This window comes from Nilaparvata lugens, chromosome 5 (assembly GCF_014356525.2).
Source record: "Nilaparvata lugens isolate BPH chromosome 5, ASM1435652v1, whole genome shotgun sequence".
In the NCBI taxonomy this organism is placed as follows: Eukaryota; Metazoa; Arthropoda; class Insecta; order Hemiptera; family Delphacidae; genus Nilaparvata; species Nilaparvata lugens.
Window position 1 is genome coordinate 61,109,259 of NC_052508.1, and position 20,708 is coordinate 61,129,966.

The 20,708-nt window shown below is 35.5% G+C and overlaps 1 protein-coding gene across 5 annotated transcripts in view; it reads left to right on the top strand.

Annotated features, from left to right (window-relative positions):
- The first annotated feature begins 640 nt into the window (after window positions 1–640).
- LOC111048764 overlaps window positions 641–20,708 on the top strand; it is a 37,999-nt gene continuing 17,931 nt past the window's right edge. For 2 of the 5 annotated variants that reach the window (XM_039428982.1, XM_039428981.1), the window contains exons 1-5: window positions 649–858; window positions 2,231–2,267; window positions 2,981–3,054; window positions 5,784–5,885; window positions 6,892–7,039. In XM_039428982.1, the coding sequence (XP_039284916.1) occupies window positions 847–858; window positions 2,231–2,267; window positions 2,981–3,054; window positions 5,784–5,885; window positions 6,892–7,039 (373 nt within the window). In that variant the 5' untranslated portion in view covers window positions 649–846. Of the gene's footprint in view, window positions 859–955; window positions 1,244–2,230; window positions 2,268–2,980; window positions 3,055–5,783; window positions 5,886–6,891; window positions 7,168–20,708 lie in introns of those variants that run through there. The other 3 variants (XM_039428979.1, XM_039428980.1, XM_039428983.1) reach the window with 3 other exon arrangements.

The window sequence follows — 20,708 nt, forward strand, 5'->3', positions numbered from 1 at the left end:
AAAAACACAAATTGGAACAACTAGTTTTTATGTATCACGTTTATTTGAAATTTATTTTAAAAAACCTGAAGATGATGTGATACATTGAAACTATAGTGAGGTCCACGTTATAATGACAGTATTTGATCAACTTTGGTTTTGCTATCCTTGTCTATCATTTGACAAAGCCGGTGGTACTATCCTTTTCTAGGTCCACAACAATGCCAATTATGATTTTGACAGTCTAGAAATATAATTAATTAATGCAGAGAATCGGCATCGCTATTCTTCTATCTTTATACATTGCCATTATAACGTTGACCTTACTATAGTTGATTATATTTGTGTTTTAATCTGTTATTTTACATTAATTTTTTTTCAAAAAGGGTACTATGATGTTATTTTATAAATAGATCCAATGATACATCAATGGCCGGCTGCTACCACGCACTCTTAGAACGATTAGCATCAATAATTGAAAGAGCCTCATCGTAATGCTGACAATGTAAGACAAATCTCACAGAACAAGTATGACTTCGGTTACAGTGTTGTTGGTCTTTTCCTCAACGTGAAATCGGCTAACCACTCCACTGATGTTTTGTGCGCAGGCCGTTAGAAAGCAGCCTCTTAACTTTATAATATTATAATCCAGAGAGCACTGCAGAAGGAGTGGATCTAGATTTTGAATATTTGAGAAAGGACAAAGGACTGAAAGTGGAAGGAATCAAGGGAAGCTTCGGATTGTACTATGCAGCTTAATATATTATTTTGAAAGTTTACTTTAAAATCATCAATAATCAAACGCAGAAAAAATATTTACCACCTATTCATTGTTGGTTTATATGTTTTTGTCCAATTAATAAACTAATGGATAAGAAGGTGAGTTATTGAAATATTTTTTCTTCAACATAACCTTTAAAAACAGTATCGTTTATCAATTTATTGTTTTGATTTTGCAAAAATATATGAAATTGAGTTTTATCAGGATTCAGTTTTATTGACTTGTCTATTCAAGTTTGTGATCACATTGAATTCGTAAGTGTGCAAGTGCACGTCAGATCATGCATGAGCCAAAAAGCAAAATTTGAAAAATGTCATTAGAACAGGAACTTTGTAACTTGCTAGAAAGTGAGTGAATGACTTTCCAGATTTCAAGTGCACACAAATCGCTTTTATGACGACCTCCACAAATGCAATGACAAAGCCTTTTGGGTGGCTAAATTTTGGGAGGGAAATAAAATAATGGTGATCATGGACACCGAAAGTAAGTATCTGCACGCTTGGGTTCAGTGGTCATGCATAACCAAGCTTGTATTTGCATTCATTCGCATTGTTTATTCAATATACAGTTTATTCAGTAGATGGGTAGACCAACATTGGAGCTAACGTCAGCCATTTGACTCGTAAGAGCTATTTATAAAGATACAATATTAAATTGTTGTTTTTCTCCATTGAATCAGATCAAAACCTTCTCCATAGGCTTACTACTATATATACCTGAGCCTAGAAAAAAATGGCCGCCGTGGTTGGTGGTCTTGTAGGAATTTATTCCTACCAAGAAAAAATTAATAATCAGCTGTTAGAGAGCGTCTCAGTTTGTCAAGATCTCTGTTCGTCTAGTTCGCGTTTAAGATAGCCTACCCATGCCGGCCACCAACTATAGTGGCCTTTTTGTAGGTACAGGTCTGGTATATAAGAAAGTTCTGATATGATCATTTCCCTACCTGTCAATACTATAGGGAAACGGAAAGACTCTATTTTAAAGGAAATGCTTCATTTTAGGTCCACCCATTAACAGCCTGCACACAGGGACAATAGTAGCTGTTGCGGGAATGTGGAATTGTAAATGTCCGGAACTCAAATATGTAGATGGAATTTCCAATTCCGTGTTCAGTGAAGAAAGATACGAGAACAATGTTGCCAAATTGGCTGCATTTTGCCACTGAGTGTACACATCTGTTATTCAATTCATCCCATTAAATTTGATCTCAATTAACTGCAATTGGAAAATGTTGAAAGTGCGCTACTTACAAGTCAACTGATCAATAGTTTGAGTTTATTCAACTAGGAATAAATACTGTTATATTGTTACAATCTAATGAAGCTTCATAGAGTTGTTTGTGCCTATTTGAGTGCTTCTAAACAGCTGAAAATGTTCATTGTTATACATATTGATAGATCTAGAGAAATTCAATTAATAAAGCTGTACTGTAGATAAACAATCGAAAAATGAGCTCTGTATTGTTTTCAGAGTCAAACTGCTTTCCAGAGTATGGAGTACCATGTTTGTAAGTATACACATTTTTCTTCCCTTGATTCCCAAACATCTCAACCTTTGATTTAAGTTCAAACTTGCATCTGATATGAAATTCCAATTCTTTTACTGAAAAAGTTTGTCCAAGTCTTTTAACCAAATAACAGATACTGTAAACTCATGAACTTATAAACTACTCTGAACCTATGAGCATGCAATACTGTATGTGCAGGTTTTAAATTGAAGTTATCAAAAAATTATGTTGATTCATTGAATGATGTTTATTAATGGAACAACATTTAGCTTTTGATTGAATAAAGTGTTATTTATATTATATTACTGGTTGAAGTTGATCGCTAGATACAGTTCTGAAAAAGGCGGTTCTGATCAAAGCCAAGCAGTGTTTGGGATCAGACTGTTTTTGAATGGAATATCTCCATTAAGGTCTTTATGATCACAAGAAGGTGATTTCTCATGTTGAAAAGCTGTGTTCTTCAATTAAAAGCACGTTTAGTACCTTGAATAATTTCACTTACTGAATGCTTTGCATAAAAATAATATATACAAAGTGAAATATTTTAGCAATAGCTTTTTCAAGACTGTGTTTGAACGAAACTAGAATTTCTTGCAACTATTCAACTTGAAAATATTTCAGGTCATATATCAAACACTCAATTTGGAAAATTCAATAAATATTTTTTTATTTTCTTCTCATAATTTTCCTCTAATCATTCACATTTATTTCAGGTGGGAAAATTGCAAAAGTGATTGTTAATAAACTGGAAGATATATCACCATCTAGACCTCAAATCAAAGTCCAGGTAAAAATATTTTCAAAAATACATCAAATCTGAATATTCATTGTTTCAGGTTAGAGGCACTGGCATAATCAAATCAAATCATTTTTTATTTAGACAAAAAAAACAACTCAGTGAAATAAAGATATAAACTTCTTTACAGATATAAACTTACATTTAGTTCCTGTCAAAATAAAAATACTACTTGCTAAATTATTCTCAATTTGTATCCAAGTAGGAGGTCAGTGAAAAAAGTTTTTAATGCAACATTCACACACACACTCACACATCTTTCTCTTCCAAGTTGATATGTGCAAAAAAGGTAGAAGTATTATAATAGAATGGGAATCAGATAATTACAGAAAAATAACTCTCAATAGTTTCAGGCAGACATCCGGTAAGCCATTTTGATATTTGTTTTTTCAAAAGTACTTTGTTCTCAATATTTCTTATATAATCAGGTAGATAGTTGGAAAATTTTGGTCCCAAAAAGACAAAGGATTTCTGTAAAAAAGTGTTATACACCCTGGGGTGTCTAGCTAAATTTTCAACTACTCTTCTAGTTCTGTATACTGTATCATTCTCGAACATTTGCCGGCTTCGATTGCCTGATAACATGTATAAAGATGATAAGACTTTGAAAACATATAGCGCAATTGCAAACAATTGAGAAATTGAAAGATAGGAAAAGAGTGTTCGATCCTGCTCACACCCTTCATACATCGTACTATCGCTTTTTGAAACACATTAGAGGTGCTAGATGGGTTTTGTAGGTGGATCCCCAGCAACTAATGCTATAACTTAATTTGGAATCCACTAGAGCAAAATTGAGTTGCCTGAGCACAACTGAAGGAATGAATTTCCTAAGGTGATAGAATTTTTTAAGAATATGGCGGAGATAATTTTTCAATTTACAAATGTGATGAGACCAAGAGAGTTTCTCATCCACTACCAGACCTAGATACCTGATGAAATCAGTTTGTGCCACAGTACCACAATCACAATTGATTTGACCATAAGAAATTGTATGAAATTTCAATGGGTGAAGGAGTTGCCAAGGATTAGACAATGTAAATAATATATATTTAGTTTTAGAGAGGTTTAGGGCTAGGCCATTTCTATTGAACCAGGAAAGCATTCTATTCAGATCTTCTTGCATCATTTTATTTAGGTTTTGCACGTCTGTATTACAATAAGAGAAAGCAGTATCATCTGCAAAGGAAACTGGAATACCATTAAAATTACTTGAGAAAAGGTCATTTCTAAAAATGAGAAATAAAACTGGTCCAAGTACTGAACCCTGCGGGACCCCACAGCCCACTTCCAGGATCTCACTTTTGGACATTTCATTATTTATCAAAATTTGGGAACAGAATAGTTTTGGGCTATGCCTGTTGTTCTATCCCGATCATATTCATATGATTTGTAATTATATCAACGAATAAATAAATAAATCCAAGAACTCTTGTATAGAATACATTGGTGTTTTCACTAACCAGTTGAAAAGTTTCATTTTAAATCTATCTGTAGACTCATTTATTAAGCTTAGAGTAACTTATTGTACAGTTTCAGACCAATAATATTGTATCTATTCATTGACTTTGAAAGCCTTTGGAATGGTATATTCAGTCTATTCTTATTTCTTGTTGCATAAGAATGTATGGTATGTCTTGGAATTTTCTCTACCTTTGTTTTTACATGTATTAGAGCAGTGTATATATAAAGATTTATGATTGTTAAGATTCTCAACTTAATAAACAAAGGTCTACAATGCTCAGTATTATTACGCGCATCTGCTAATATCCTGATGGTTTTTTTCTGAAGTAAAATCACACTGCTAACATGGCTACAGTTACCCCAAAACAACACGCCATATAAAAGAATACTTTGAAAAAATGCAAAATAAGCTGACCTTACATAGCTATCAGGTACATAATTTTTTAATTGCTTCAACAAATAAATAACCCTAGACAATTTACTATTTACATACTCAATATGTGGCTTCCATATTAATTTTTCGTCAATATATATACCTAGAAACTTGACATTATTTACGCTATTATCTGTTGGAATCTCTCTTAAGCTAAAAATCATTTGTTGAGCCTTATTATTATTCAATAGGAAACCATTTGCCCTGAACCATATGCTTGCTTGGTTTAAAGTATGTTCCATCGTAAAAGCGAGTTTTTGGAAATCTGAGTCTGAATTGAAAAAAGTGCAAAAAAGTACAAGCATTGATCATTCTCACCATCAGTGTTACCTGATAAATTGATAAAGGATTAATTGTCAAGTACAGTATATTACTAGGGTATCTGAAATAGATACCTTAAAACAGAAAATGTGTTTTATCAAGATTCTACTGTGAAGGATTCAAGTTGATTTTTTTGTCTTTTTGTTCCAAGTTAAAGTTGAGAAACAGGAAAGTGCTTTTGATGAAAGTTGGATTGAAGCTGCACGTAGTGATACAACTATTCAGCAGGCATGTATTGTTGAACAATACACTTCGAGATTTACTGATTACAGCTTTATAATAAAACTGAATTTATTGTTTTCCTTTTAACTTCATTCTAAGAGAACAATAGAAAATTGCCCATTCTTTAAGGGATGCATTCTTGAATCATTGCTATTCTGGCAAACAGAAATAAACAAACATCATTTACTACAACCCATATTTTAATACTGAGCACTATTACTTGCTGAGTTTGATATTCGTCTAGTTTTCAAGTGACACAAGCCTTCTCTTATGTTCGCAGATCAAGATCGAGAAGCAGGAGGATGAATTTGGAGAATGTGAATTTGCAAATAGCAACGTCAAAGATGAGTCATTCTCACACAATGGTTCAACTTCCAATCAGGCATGTATTCTATCTTAACTAGAATAAATAAGTTATGCAGTTTAGTTTGTGATTTTTTCATCAAATTATAATTAAAACTTATTGCTGAATGAAAAATTTTCTTCCTGATTCGGCAGAAAAACAGTATGAAAATAATTCAAAATTGTAAAAAGTTCCATCGAATAACCAGAATAATCTTCAGTAGGCCTATAATAAAGGAAAGAATCAGCTCATACAAGTAGAGATAGGTAGGAAATACATGAATGACGCATCATCACGTCTGATCTCATTAACTTGAAATTTTGCATATAGATCCCTAATTTACTTAGTATGGTTATAGGCCTATTTTCAGTTCTTCAAGATTTCAGAACGTCAAGTGCTTCAGACAGACACTTACAGAGCACAGATCACCAGCTTTTTATTATTATTTGCGCATGGCTTGAATTGTGGGGAGTCCCACAGGTAGACCAGCTTGTTCAAATTAGATAGAATTCTATTTCCATCAAATTCAAGGAACAAAAGCAATGTATATATCGCAATATTGTCAATAACATCACAAGTGTATGAATACAGAGGAAAGTCTATACTTTATTGTTATACAATAAGTTGTAAGTATTTTGACTAGCATTCTTGTCTGTTTTCTGTTAACACCCACCAAACTAGCAATCAGTTTATCTTAATCTAGAGAGCAGAACTTGATGGCTTCTATTTCAACTTCAACTACCCCTCACTCACCCAGTGCACAGTATACCTGTCCAGGTGTACTGCAGAGTGCAGATGAAATCTGTTCAGTTCTCTTTGGCAAACCTTAACATGAATGGCTGGCCTTAGCTTGCAATTTCAAAATCATTGGAAAACATGACAATTACTATCATTAGAATGGAACTATAGTGGTATAACTCAAGACAGCAGTCAAATTCAGTAGTTGCTGTTCCTTCACGACTTACAGTACCAATATTTGTGTCTTTCACATGAAGTGTAACAATAATCGATTGCCTTCTCATTGTCTGTGATGTCAATATTGCAGATTGCGAGAGTTAAGCAGGAGAATGATAGCAGTCAAGAACCAGCGCCAGAGTCCAGCACTGCATGCTCTCCAACTGATAATGATTTCAGCCAACAACATTATCTAATCCCTGGCTATAATCTTATATTCATTAAAGAGGAAGAATATGGTGAGATTCATGTTATTATTTCATCATTTTTATTCATCAATGATAATAACAAAAAATACATGATTGTAAATGGAAAAAATAGGAAAAGAAGGAATAATAATTATGTAGGGTAATGGCTATCATATGTGGTTGCCATAGCAACAGTTATAGGTATTAAGTTGCATTTATACAAATTCCTTCAATAATTTGATTGTATGTGTGGAGAAATTGTGGTATATTATATACCACTATATACATAGTACATAACAGAAAACACTTTGAAGTTTTATAATATAAATTAAAACAGGAGACACACGACATGGATAGATTAAAAACACTTGAAAACATACATTATAATCGGAAATTTTCGAGGAACTGAGTCCCATTTCTCGACCGAACAGAGAGTGGTGCAGTTCGAAATCCAACGGTTATGACCACAGAGCACAGAGAGACAATTGTAGCGGTAGAGACCACAGATTACGCGGTACAAAGGGATGGAGGGAAAAGGAGTACAGATTGAGGTGATATTATGGAGGTATTTAGGGGGCTATTATGGGTTACAAGCGGGAGATTTAAGATTTGAGTGGGTTATGAATAAGTAAAGGCTTATGAATTTATAGAAAAGAGATTTAAAATTAGAAATCAAAAAAGAATTAGACTAAAATTAGAAAAATGAATTAATTTATAGAAGTGAATTGCAATGTAATTTATTTTATTTCAATTATTGAAAATCTTGTATAGAGTTGATAACAGTGAAATAAATTTTGTGATGAAATTATTTTAATTGAAAATTCAGTTGATAGCTATGGCACTATTGCTGTCTGTTGAGACCAGGGATGGAGGTAGCTCCAAGCACACAAATAAAAGCCAATTCTCTCTTGACATCTATGGAGGGGGCTTTTGGAGGGAGGGTGGCAAGAACCTCTACTTTGAAGCATTGGTCAAAGTTCTTGTTGTACTCAGATCCATGGGTAGGGATAGGTAGAGAAGTATTATTTTTAAAGGAAGCTCTGGGGTTGTTGTTGATCCGGAGGTTTAGGGCAGTAGTGGTTTCACCTATGTAGAAGGCAGGACAGAATATGCAGGAAAGGAGGTAGATGCAGTTTTTGGAGAAGCAATTACTGGATTGATGAATTTTTATGAGTGTAGTTGGTGATAGGACTGGCAAAGGAAATAGAGGGATCAGTGATGGGACAGGTTTTACAGCGGGGGCGTTTGCAGGGTAGGGTACCAGGTGGAGTTGGGGTTTCATCAGAGGTGAGTGATTGGTTTCTACTGAAAATTTTATTGAGGTTGGGAGGCTGCTTATAAATGAGGGTGGGAAGTTGCTGGAAAAGGTGGTGTTTGGTAGAGGGATTGGAGGAGACAACATGGAATAGATCTTCAAGGACAGGTTTGAGGTTTTCATTTCCAGGGAAGTAGGTGGTACAGAGCTTTAGAGTTTGAGGGATTTGGGATGTTTTTGTTGTTTGATTGGTGTCTCTTCTGGAAGAGATTTGTTTCTGTAACAACCTGTCAGGATAGTTACATTTCAGGAGGATTTGGTGGAGTATTTTGAGGTAATCGTCAAGTTGGTGAGGATTGCTGCAAATTTTTTGACCTCGGATTGAGAGGGAACGTGGGAGGGATCTTTTGATGTGGTAGGGATGGCAACTCTCAAAGTGTAGGAACTGTTGAGTGTGGGTGGATTTGGTGAAAGTACTGGTGGATAAGGTATTGGAATCAGAAGGATTATGTTGATGTCTAGGAAGTTGATGGAGGATTCAGAAATATTCCAGGTGAAGGAGACAGAATAGTTGGAGTTGAGTTGAATGAGGAAGTGGGAGAGGGTATCATATCCATGAGGCCATATATGTCATCAATGAAACGGAGCCATATCAGGGGGGAAAGGGTTTGTTTGGAAAGGAAATTCTGTTCAAGGAGGCCCATGAACAGGTTTGCATAGGATGGTGCCATCCTGGTGCCCATGGCTGTACCCTGAGTTTGAAGGTAATATTTATCTTCAAACCTGAAGGCATTGCTTGTGAGCACCAGTTTGGCAAGGTTTACTAGGAAGGTGGTTGAACGAGTGGAGGGTTTGGATCGTGAGGAAAGGAAATGTTCGAAGGATTTCAGGCCTTCAGAATAAGGGATGGATGTGTAGAGAGAGGCCACACCAATGCTAACAAGGAGGAGTTGATGGTCAGTTGGAAGAGTAGTGTTTCTTAGGATATCTATGAAGTGGAAGGAGTCTTTGAGATGAGAAGGTAGGGAGGCAACAATGGGTTGGAGGTGGAAATCTACAAGGGCAGAGATTCGTTCAGTTGGGCTATTTATGCTAGAAACAATGGGACGACCAGGATTGCCTTCTTTGTGGATTTATGGAAGAAGATAGAAGTGTGGTGTGTTGGGAGAGCCTAGAGAAAGGATGTTGATTTCTGAGTCTGAGAGGCCTTCAGATGGACCATAATGCTTCTTCAGAAATTTGAAGACTTTCTTTTGGATTTGTGGAGTGGGGTCAGAAGGAAGGAGTTTATTGCTTATTGTTTTGAAGGGACGGATTCAAGGATCCAAAGGTTCAAAGACCCCACAAGCCGAAGCTTATTGTGCTCCCAAGTAGTATGTTAGTTAGGCAAACCAATACCTGTGTTCTTTACAAGAACCAGGAATTTTACCTATACTAACATCCCATTCATCACCCGGTTGCTTGTTACAGTCCAGTGTGATATGCTTGGCAGTCTCTTCAGACTGATTAGTCCTCGTGACCTACGTGAGTTCCACTCCTGGCCTACTTTGAAGGTCCTACCGCTAAGGAAGGGGTGGCCAAGTTGCCTCTAGGGCGCCCGGCCACCCTTGACTCAGCCTCTTGACCCACATTTGTGCCTGGAGTTTCACCCATCTCTGGTCTCTTGGGTTTTCTCTATTTGCCCCTCCGAAACTTCGCAGGGTCAGAAGCCTCACCTCTCCCAAGAAGTTTTGCCTAAATGGCCGTCCTTCTTTGAGCAGTGGTGAGGTTTGGTCACTCCACCCAAAACTCGTGACCTACGTGAGTTCCACTCCTGGTCTTTTTGTAGGTCCTTCCGCTGAGAGAGGTGACGCCAAACTGCCTCTAGGGCGCCCGGCGCCCGGCCACCCTCGACTCAGCCTCTTGACCCTCGTTTGTGCCTGGAGATTCACCCATCTCTGGTCTCTTGGGGTTTTCTTTTTGCCCCATCGAAACTCTGCAGGGTCAGAAGCCTTACCTCTCCCAAAAAGTTTTGCCTTGATGGCCGCCCTTCTCTGAGCAGTGGTGAGTTTTGGTCTCTCCACCCACAAACTCGTGACCAACGTGTGTTCCACTCCTGGCTTCATTGTAGGTCCTTCCGCTGAACGAGGGGTCACCAAATTGCCTCTAGGGCACCTGGCTACCCTCGACTTAGTCTCTTGACCTACATTTGTGCCTGGAGTTTCTCCCATCTCTGGTCTCTTGGGGTTTTCTTTTTGCCCCTCCGAAACTGCCCTGATGGGGCAGATCCCGTGGGTTTGAAGGCAAGGCAACTTCTGGAGTTGCCTTGAGGTCCATTTTAGTTGCCTCTTACGACAAGCATGGATACTGTGGGTGAATTCTTGTTTTCAACACATTCTTGAGTACGATGATCGACTCAAAGCTCCCCCAACCCACAGGGGGCAGGAAGGAGTTGATACTGTTCAGGGTTGGTGACTTGCCGGTTGGCTTCATTGAGGTGGTTAGTGGTATTCAGTAACACTACAGTTGAGTTTTTGTAAGCTTTGGTGATATAATATCACTATATACATAGTGATATTGACAACATCAACATCTTATTCTTTCAATAAATTGCCCTTCACTCGATTACTAGTGTTCACTACAGATTATCATCCTATTTCCAGAAACTAGAGCGGACAATTTCATGTCAGTTTATAGTTTTAATTTTGCACATTCAAGTGCTTGAAATCACATATCAGAACACATACCAGAGAAACACCTTTCAGCTGCGAGTATTGTGACTATAAATGTGCTCAATCATGTACTTTGAAATCACATACCAGAACACATACAGGAGAAAAACCTTTCAGCTGCGAGTATTGTGACTATAAATGTGCTCAATCATGTGATTTGAAAAAACATATCAGAACACATACAGGAGAAACACCTTTCAGCTGCGAGTATTGTGACTATAAATGTGCTCGATCTGATGCTATGAGGAGACATACCAGAAAACATAAAGAAGAAACAACTCCCAGCTGAAAATTTGTGACTACATGTACTCATTCAAATTCATTTTACTGTGTTTCATAGTAGGGTGGCCAGAAATGACAGGACAAGTGTGTTGAACATGAGTGTAAACACATGTTGTCATACATTGTTTTGTCATCAACAAATTTTGCTAGAAGCCTTTTGCTGTGATGACACAACAATCTATGATAATATGTGTATCATGCATGTCTTACCACATGGTCATCATCCACAATAAAATTATCAAGTCATTTGATAAATAGTATTATGTTGATATTTTTCCCCACCATTGTAGAGAGAGTTTTATTAAATTCGTATAATGACTGTGACTTCATTGTATATTTACTACAAAACATTGTAGTGTATCATCTAATAATTGTCTACCAATACTGTATGCAGACGACACATCATTGATGTGCTCTCAAAAAAGACAGGAAGACGTTACAGCAAGGTTGATAGAGAGTATCCAATTGTCTACGGCCTGGTTTGAATCTAATAGATTAGCAATTAATAATGATAAGACTGAGAATATATATTTTTCATTGGCGAACAATGTTTGTGAGAATAGATCAGTCAAATTGTTAGGTTTATATTTAGATAATAAGTTAACATGGAAGAGCAAGTGGAGTTTGTATGCAGGAAAATTTCAAGAGTAGTCTATCTTATAAGGAAGTTAAAATATTGCGTAGGTACTCAAACACTACTGATGACCTATTTTGGCCTGTTCCACTCACTCATCAGTTATGGGTTATGCTGTGGGGGAACGCAGCAATGCAGGAAGGGTGTTAATACTACAGAAAAAAGTCATCAGAATTATTGCTAACCTGCAGCAAAGAGATTCCTGTAGAGAGAGTTTTATTAAATTCGGTATAATGACTGTGACTTCATTGTATATTTACTACAATCTAATCCAGGTGAGAAACAATTTGGGAAATTATCTTCAAAATAGTGATAACCATAATTACAATACCAGACAAAACGGTGACCTTCTCACACCCTATGTAAGATTGTCTAGAACTCATAGGAGTCATATGTATCAGAGGCATGTAATGTTTAATAAAATCCCCATAGCAATAAGAAATTTGCAAGAAAAAAGCTTTAAATTAGTGGTAAAGAATTGGCTGAAAAAGAATCCATTTTATAACTTAAGAGAATTTCTAGACTGTGATATTAGTAGTATTGCTAGACTGTGAGCTATAATTAGTTTTCATGTTATATATTATATTGTAATATGTATTTCAAATTTATATTTTGACGAAGCCTATTGCATTGATGTTTATATGTTTAATGGCAAATAAAATTCTTATTCTTATTCTTATTCTTATCAACTCACGTCATGCAGCTTGATCCTCTGCTTCTCCCTCATTAGCTCTCATTTAGTAAGGTCCACGTTATAATGGCAGTATTTGATTAACATTGGTTTTGCTTCCCCTGTGTATCATTCTTCAAAGCAGAAAGCGCTATCCTTTTCTAGCTCTGTAACATTGACAGATTCTCTTCTAACAATGTAGAAGTTCAATCAATCAACAAAATATAAAATCTCAATAATAATTATGAAAATTTAGTATTTAATCGTTGGCAAATATATATTTTCGTGAGGAATAAAATATAATTGATCACTCTAAACAAGAATAACCAGTTAATATTACACCTAATCAGCTATCCTCCATAAGAGACAGGCAGAGAATTGGCAACGCTGTTCTACTATCTTTCTCCACTGTCATTATAACACGAACCTCACTGTAGTCAGCCTTAACCTGGTTCCACCATCCTTGCCTAGGTCTAAAACACTCATGATGTGTCATCATTGGTGAATTCTCTTAAAATTATTCAATCATTTATTAATTTATTGGCATGGGTAATTAAATAAATACATGACATTGATGTTCGGTACATTCAAAATATTACAAAATTTTAATAAACATCAGGATTGAAAAAACATAAATTAGATGAATATCTAACACTAATTATCCAATCATTTTACAACTTAATTATTATTAAGTTACATATTATAATATGTTAGTATTATTATAAGTTACATGTTCTTATAACATATTATTTATGATTGCAACATAAAATATAACAAATTCGAAAATATTGTATACTCTTATTAATTAAAAGGAACAACTTCCATTTTTCAATCATTGAATTATTTTATTAATTCTATCAATAAATTAACACTACCTAAAAGTAAAGATTGTTAGGTGATTCAGGTTTCAGAAACAGGGGACTTTCAAAAATCAATTTCTTCAAACAAAGACCTATCTAGGTAGACTCACTCTAAAATATAATTCTCTTTTGTGATGAGTGACATGCTCCCCTTTAGGGGACAGCAGTGACTCATAGCAGCAATGATAGGTGATTCAGGTTTCAGAAACCGGGGACTTTCTAAATTAATTTTTCTTTGATTAAAGACCTACATGAGTATCTAGGTGGACTCACTCTAACATACAGGGTGTTCACGAACTGCCTACCAATATTCTAGGGCATTGTTCCTGGGTAAAAAACATATCAAAAAATCATATTTAAATTGTCCGGAAGTCTTCAGTTACTCACACAGCGGCAATTTTGATTTTTTACTTATTATTTTTTTTCTAAATAATGGTTGAAAATACAAAATTGAAACTTTAACACGATCATTTATAACAACTAGAAAAAAAATTATGATAATTTTTCAAATTCATAAAACAAAATGGCGGCCATTTGAAATTTTGTTTCTTGAATAACACAGAAATCGTTGGTTTTACAAAATCTTTAAAAGAATAACTTTTTTTAGTAAATTTAATTGCCTATCTATTGGTACCAGATGTTTTAAGATTGGACCAATATTAACTGAGATATGGCAGCCTTAGTGATAGGTGACCACTGAAAGTTTGTTGCAGTGCATATCAAGGCATGCTGATAGAGTCGCCTCAATGATGCAACAATCTCTATTTGCATTGAATGTTAATAGTAAGTAATTTTAGGTCATTTCAAACAATAAAATAACGTTACATAACCCGTGGAAGGTGAGTCAACAACCACTAAAGCTGCCTTATCTCAGTTAATATTGGTCCAATCTCAATAAATTTGGTTACAATCGATAGATAATTAAATTTACTAAAAAAAGTTATTCTTGTAAAGATTTTGTAATACCAACGATTTCTGAGTTATTCAAGAAACAAAATTTCAAATGGCCGCCATTTTGTTTTATGAATTTGAAAAATTATCATAATTTTTTTCTAGCTTTGTCTAGTTGTTATAAATGATCATACAAAGTTTCAATTTCGTATGTTCAACCATTATTTAGAAAGAAAATCTGGTGTGGCGCACTCACACAACTTTCCTTGCCCTGAAAATTGCCTTGCCTTGAGAATTGATCACCTGATCGACGCTAGTGTTCACGCGCATCTCAAGTCTACTTATAAACAAAGATCTGAGCCAGCTGGTGACAGAATAATAATGTTGGAGACAAACGAGGTCTGCTATCTCTTCATAGTGAATCATTTAATAGAATCAACAGTTGCCAACGACAGTTTGCAATTGCAGAATAATCACATTTTCTCGAATTTCGAAACTAGTAGTTCTGTGAACAGTAGACCTCGCGTTCAGTAAGTTATATTGACCTGTTGTTATGTTTTCTCAAAAATTAATAAATAATTTATCAATTTAAAATGTCTAGAAAAAATCCTAAATCAACATAGAGCTTTCTGTCTTATCGTACCGTGACGTGTCGTTCCGGAATGAGAGTGTGAGCGCTGTTATCAGGTCTGGCTGCAACTGTCTACAACGTTGATGGAAAGATACATTTTCAAGATGTTCGATGTTTTTGAACGGGTAGTATTATAGTCAACTGTCTACTAGCGTTAATAAAAAGATACATTTTCAAGATGTTCGATGTTTTTTTAAGATCAGCTTGATAAATTAGCCACTAATAATCCAAATATATATATATAAAATCTCTAGTACTTAGTAGATTTCTTTGTATCGAATATATATTTTTATCTCAGGGTGCAAGATTCGGCACCTGACGGAATAGGTAGAGCCATTCATCTAGTGAATTAGAGCTATAATAAACTATCGCAAATTATATTGCAAAAATTAAATGTCATATGCATATGTTTTAATAGCCTAGATTTTATACTTCTTTGAGTTAATAGAAATTTCTGAAATATTGATCTATATTTTTCTTTCAATAAAATACCTTTAATACTAATTTTACTTGCGCAAGTATTACTCTTATTAATTCTTAATTTATAATAAAAACCCTTTCGGCGAGCTAGCTTTGATCATTAGATTAATTCGAAGCACTAGGGCGCCCATCACTAATTCAATATTAATCACTCACGTGTCGAAAATCTTCTTGTAAGCCGCCGATGTCGATCCAACTCCATGTGGTCCGGGAATATGGTAGCCGGAATCGTCTCCTCCAAGGGGTTATAAATTTATTTAAAAATGAAAATGACTTCTGCTTTACAATAGCATCACGAAGTCTTTTAAGAAATTTAATAATTTAATTTAACTTTAACTTTTACAAAATCATTATCAAGGTACTACGCTCTAAAATATTTGGGGTCCTCTCCTGGTGGCATTTGGTTGGCGAGTGCTGGTTCTCCTTTCTCAATTTTACAAATCTTATTTCCGACTTTCAAATTAACATAAAATTTGAATATCTTAGTCCTCCGCCATTTAGGTTCAAATAGATCTTACAAAAAATATCAAAATATTGCTTAGATTGTATGATTAATAATTTCTTTGCTTTCGAGCCATATCGATAACATAGACTATACAACAATTCAACATAGATTCCGAACATTATAGAAATATATATAAATATTTTGAATTGGCCTACAATTGCCGCCTATTAACTGCCGTTTTACTATTGGTGCATGCAAATTTTATTCGGTATTCATGCGCCTGGTACCTCTTATTTCCTGAATACATTAAATTATTTTTATTTGGTTTATTTGTTATGCTCTTTACATGCTAGCTAATATTCTATACATTAATATTAATTCCATGCTACCTAATAATTAGCCACGTGATCAGTGTTTTTCACATTGCACACCATTTGATTGCAATAAAGCTCTGCCAAGGGGTTTTGGTCAGATTCTACGTTTCTCGTTTGATCGATCTCTAGGTCACCGATCCGTGAATACATGTACCTAACCTCAATCTTCAAATATTTTATATAATAATCTATTTATGAGCAATAAAATTCCTTCAAATCCTTTTTAGGTTTTTGTACCATTTAGCCAGAACAAGCTGATGCTATCTAATCTTAGTTATTATCTATTTGGCGATATTAGCCAGTTACTTTATTTTCAGACCTATTACTATTTCGGTTAGGGATTTTTATCTACCCAAATTTGATACTTTACACGCGCCCCTGGGTTTGAATTCAAAATATTGAGAATCACAATGTTTTTAATGAAAACCCACCCTTCAATACATCGATATACACTATACTTTATTTATAAATTATACTCTCATACTTCTATCACAGTTCGCAGACATATTTGCTGCATCTCCTTTATACCTTTATCAAATACACTAACAAATTCTCCTCCTCAACACACATAAAATATCATAAATATAAACTTCTAAACGCACTCCTCCTGACAACACTTAAAACATAATATTTTTAAATTCGCCGCTTGCAGGGCCGCCAACCTAACTACACACATTTCATGATTCTCACAATGATTCCTTTCAGACAATAATTTCGATTCACAAACTTCTGGGCTTATATCTTATAGTATTTCTTAGGTCTTAATATAAATAATTTTCTATACATCAGGTACAATACTTTTCTTTTGCTAATGGCTCTTTGGTTTTTTGGTAGCTTGCATTCACTTTAGTTTTTTTTTTCAGGTAACAAACGTGGCATAACTAAAGGCAATAAATATTAAACATATAAATAAATATACCGACATTAATAATATATAAATAACAATAATAAATAACACTAATAAATAACAATTTTGGGGTACCATACTTTTTTATAATCATATGTTTACAGACATTACATATTTGATTTAGTTGGCTTTGCCCAGCTGGTCACTGGCTCTACAGAATTTGCTGTCGAATTTCATAACTAACCTAATTGCTGCATTTTTTTCCTTTCAAAGGTAATTAACAAATTTTAAACATACTATCCCCGCTTGTGTCCTTTTTTAGTTGATGTAGCTAATTTAATTACATATTTAAAAATTATTCTTTTTCTTATTGCAGGCTTCTAACGGTTGGAAGGAATTAAAACACTGGATTGTTGCCATGCGGTCCTATGCCAAGATTAAATTTATTACAAAAGGTTAGTAATTGGCTTGATAGCGGTGTTTTCTTTGATTGCTTATCATATTTATTTGAAATTCGATGATATTGCATGTGGAAATGTTGTGATTTACTTGCATCTTCTTGCATTCTGTTTGTAGATTGTTGCTGTAGGCTGGTTGGGTTATCTGCTGTCCATTTGTTGATTGTTGAGGCTGTCCTAATTGATAATTTTTTCATGAATTTAAATCCCTTGTATCTGGTGTACTCTTTCTTCAAATAACTCCTTGTTCCTTTAATAATAATTTCTTTTAATCTGTTCTTTTCCAATTCATCCTGTAGTCTCAATTCATCTTTCCTCTTATTTTCATCTAATATTCTTGATTTCGGCTCATTATAACTCATTAGGCTTACAACAGTAAACATTTTTATAATATTAAATTTCCAATTATCAATAATAGATTCTTTCAATACCAACAATACAATATTTTCCCTCATATCTACAACACAGTCTTTTATCCATATCACAGCCATCATAACAAACATTAAACACCATATCCAAACATTTATCATCTTTTCAATAGCATAATATCCAGGTACTTTCACTTTCTTAATATTATTTTTTAATTCTTCCAATCTTCTCAAACACCGTTCATCCTTCATCAATCTCAATAAGTAGTCCATTTCGTTATTTTCCCGGCGTGAATCCATAATAGTCCTTTTAGTTCCATTTTTAATCCAACATGAATCCATGGTAGTTTCGTAAGCAGCTCCGGTTTTGTTACATTCATTCCATCCGTTTTTATCACATTTCCTTAGCCCATTCTTCCGGTCACATCGCTGATTGGCTCTCTTGAAGCGTATGTGCCGCGGATGCACGTCGTCGGTCTGCTCCTGTCCTCCATCCTGGTTTCGGTCCGGTGTCTTCTTCGGGCGTTTGAACCGTGCATGCGGCCGGTATGCGCGCGCGTGGTTCCTCCTTCGTCGCTTCTTCCGCCTCCGGGCCTTACGATGCATGCTCCTACGGTCCTGTATGCTGTCCTCCTCGTCCTGATGTCGGTCGGGTGTCCTCGGGCGCCTCCGTCTCCGGGCCTTGCGGTGGTCGCTCCTTTTGTCCGGTAGTCCGTCTTCTCGTTCTTCCATGGGGTCCTTGGTTTGCTGTGGGGTCGAATGATGCGGATGCGGATCTGATACGTTTTCAATTTGCTCTGTATCCACCAACTCCTTGATTATAGCATGATCCTGGTGGCTGTTGGTGTTCTCCGGCGGTGAGGGATCTTCGGTAGGGAACAGGATGCTCAGTAGGGATTGATGCTTACAGCTGGTTTTTGGTGGTGGTTTATCTGGTATTGGCTTTTGTTCTTCTAATAATATTTCCGGTAAATCATTTCTAAAGGTGGTGTATGATGTTGAAATATCTGGATTTTCTTTGTTTGTTTCATTGGAGCTTGTAGGTGTTATATCGGGGGTATCATATAGTCCTGGTTTATTAGCTGTAGCTTTCTGTGTATCTGGTGGCGGGTTGTTGGGTGTTGGGTTCTGTGTTTTTTGGTGATTTGATCTGGACGCATGCTCTAATGTGTAGTTTGTACTTATTTGATGAGGTGGCGGTTTGTAATTTTTGTCGTAATTATTCTGATGTTATCATTATTTGTGTTAAATCGATCACGGCCATAATAATACTTTCTTTCATAGGTTTGCTGTGGATAATGGTTTGTTTGACGATTCTGAAAACTTCTATTATTCCAGCTGTTATTTTGATTTTGATTATAGCGGCGTTTAAATTGAGGGGTAGATCGTGAGCAATCATATGGTACTGATTCATAATTTTGGCTGTTATACTGATTACTTTTTGAGTTATGCTGATTCTGTGTGTATCTCTGGTCTGAACGGTGGTTTGATATTGCCATCACAGACTGTATGCCATATAAATGATTATCAGCTGTTTGCAATCAGTAATGGGTTGTGTGGTGAGTGCCATTCTAACTTGATACGGTAGCTTCTTTAAAATAATACTTGCTAATGCCGATTCATTAATGGGCTCGCTCAATTGAGAATTTTTAAACTGTAGGGCATTGACGAAAGTGGTACATGCACCGTCTAAGTTAGGGTTGAAAACGCATGATATAATGTCCGCTAGCACGTCCAACTGTTTACTTCTGCTCCAATACTGTTCCAGGAAGACAGCTACAAACTCATCCAATGATGTAAATTCATGGGCTCTACTCCGAAAGAACATCAGGGGTTCGCCAATCAATAAACTAGTCAAACGAAGACGCCAAAAATTCCAAGAGGTGGTGTTAATGATTGAACTAGTTTTATCTGATCTATAAATTCTTTAGGTTGGAGATAGCGGTCTGTATTGTCAAAATGGCCTAATTCATTGAAACTGTGTAGTGAATCAAACGTTGCTATGGGAATAGGCTCTATATTCTTGTGCGGAAATTGATGTATTTGATTTTCAAGTTGTACTATGTTTTGATTTATATCAGAATTTGGGTGAGCTATTTCATGAATTTGCGAAGTGTTTTGTGCTGGTAGGTTATCTATTCTTTCGTTTAACTCACAAGTGACAGTATCTATTTTTGCTGTTAAATCGGTTGTAATTAGTTCTTGATTTTCAGCGGTAGATGCTGGTATTGTGTCCGCAGTTTCCTTACCCGTTCTTACCGATGTATCCTTTAATGATTCCCGCATTTCCTTCATTTCCGCCTTCAAGTCCTTCATTACCATGGTCATTGTTTTTTCTAAACTATTAGAAAATGACTTGATCATCCCCTCTACTATAACCCTTCTTATTGCTTCTTGGGAGACATTTAACGGTTTATTACTGTTCACAGGATTCTTGGCGGTGATTGAAGAGATCTGGGCGTTGGACTCCATCGCGCCCCCTCAGCGTCGATCTCCGCTACTATCGCCGTCTGCAGTGTGTCTGCTACCTTACTTTGCGTGGACGAAAAGAGACTCATATTTTAAAAATGGATTAAGTGTCAAGTGTTTGTTAAAAAAGTGAAAGTTTTGGCCAACAAGGCATTAATAAGGACACAAATGAGGATAGGCCTATGGACATTACAAGCCAGGTAACCTATTTATTACTTAAGCTCTTATAATATAATAATACTATTCATTGATTTCTGACTAGCAGTTTAGGCCCATAAAATATAATCTCTCTCTATAAACATGTATTTTTTACAGTACTAATAATATAAAATTTTCTTTAAAACA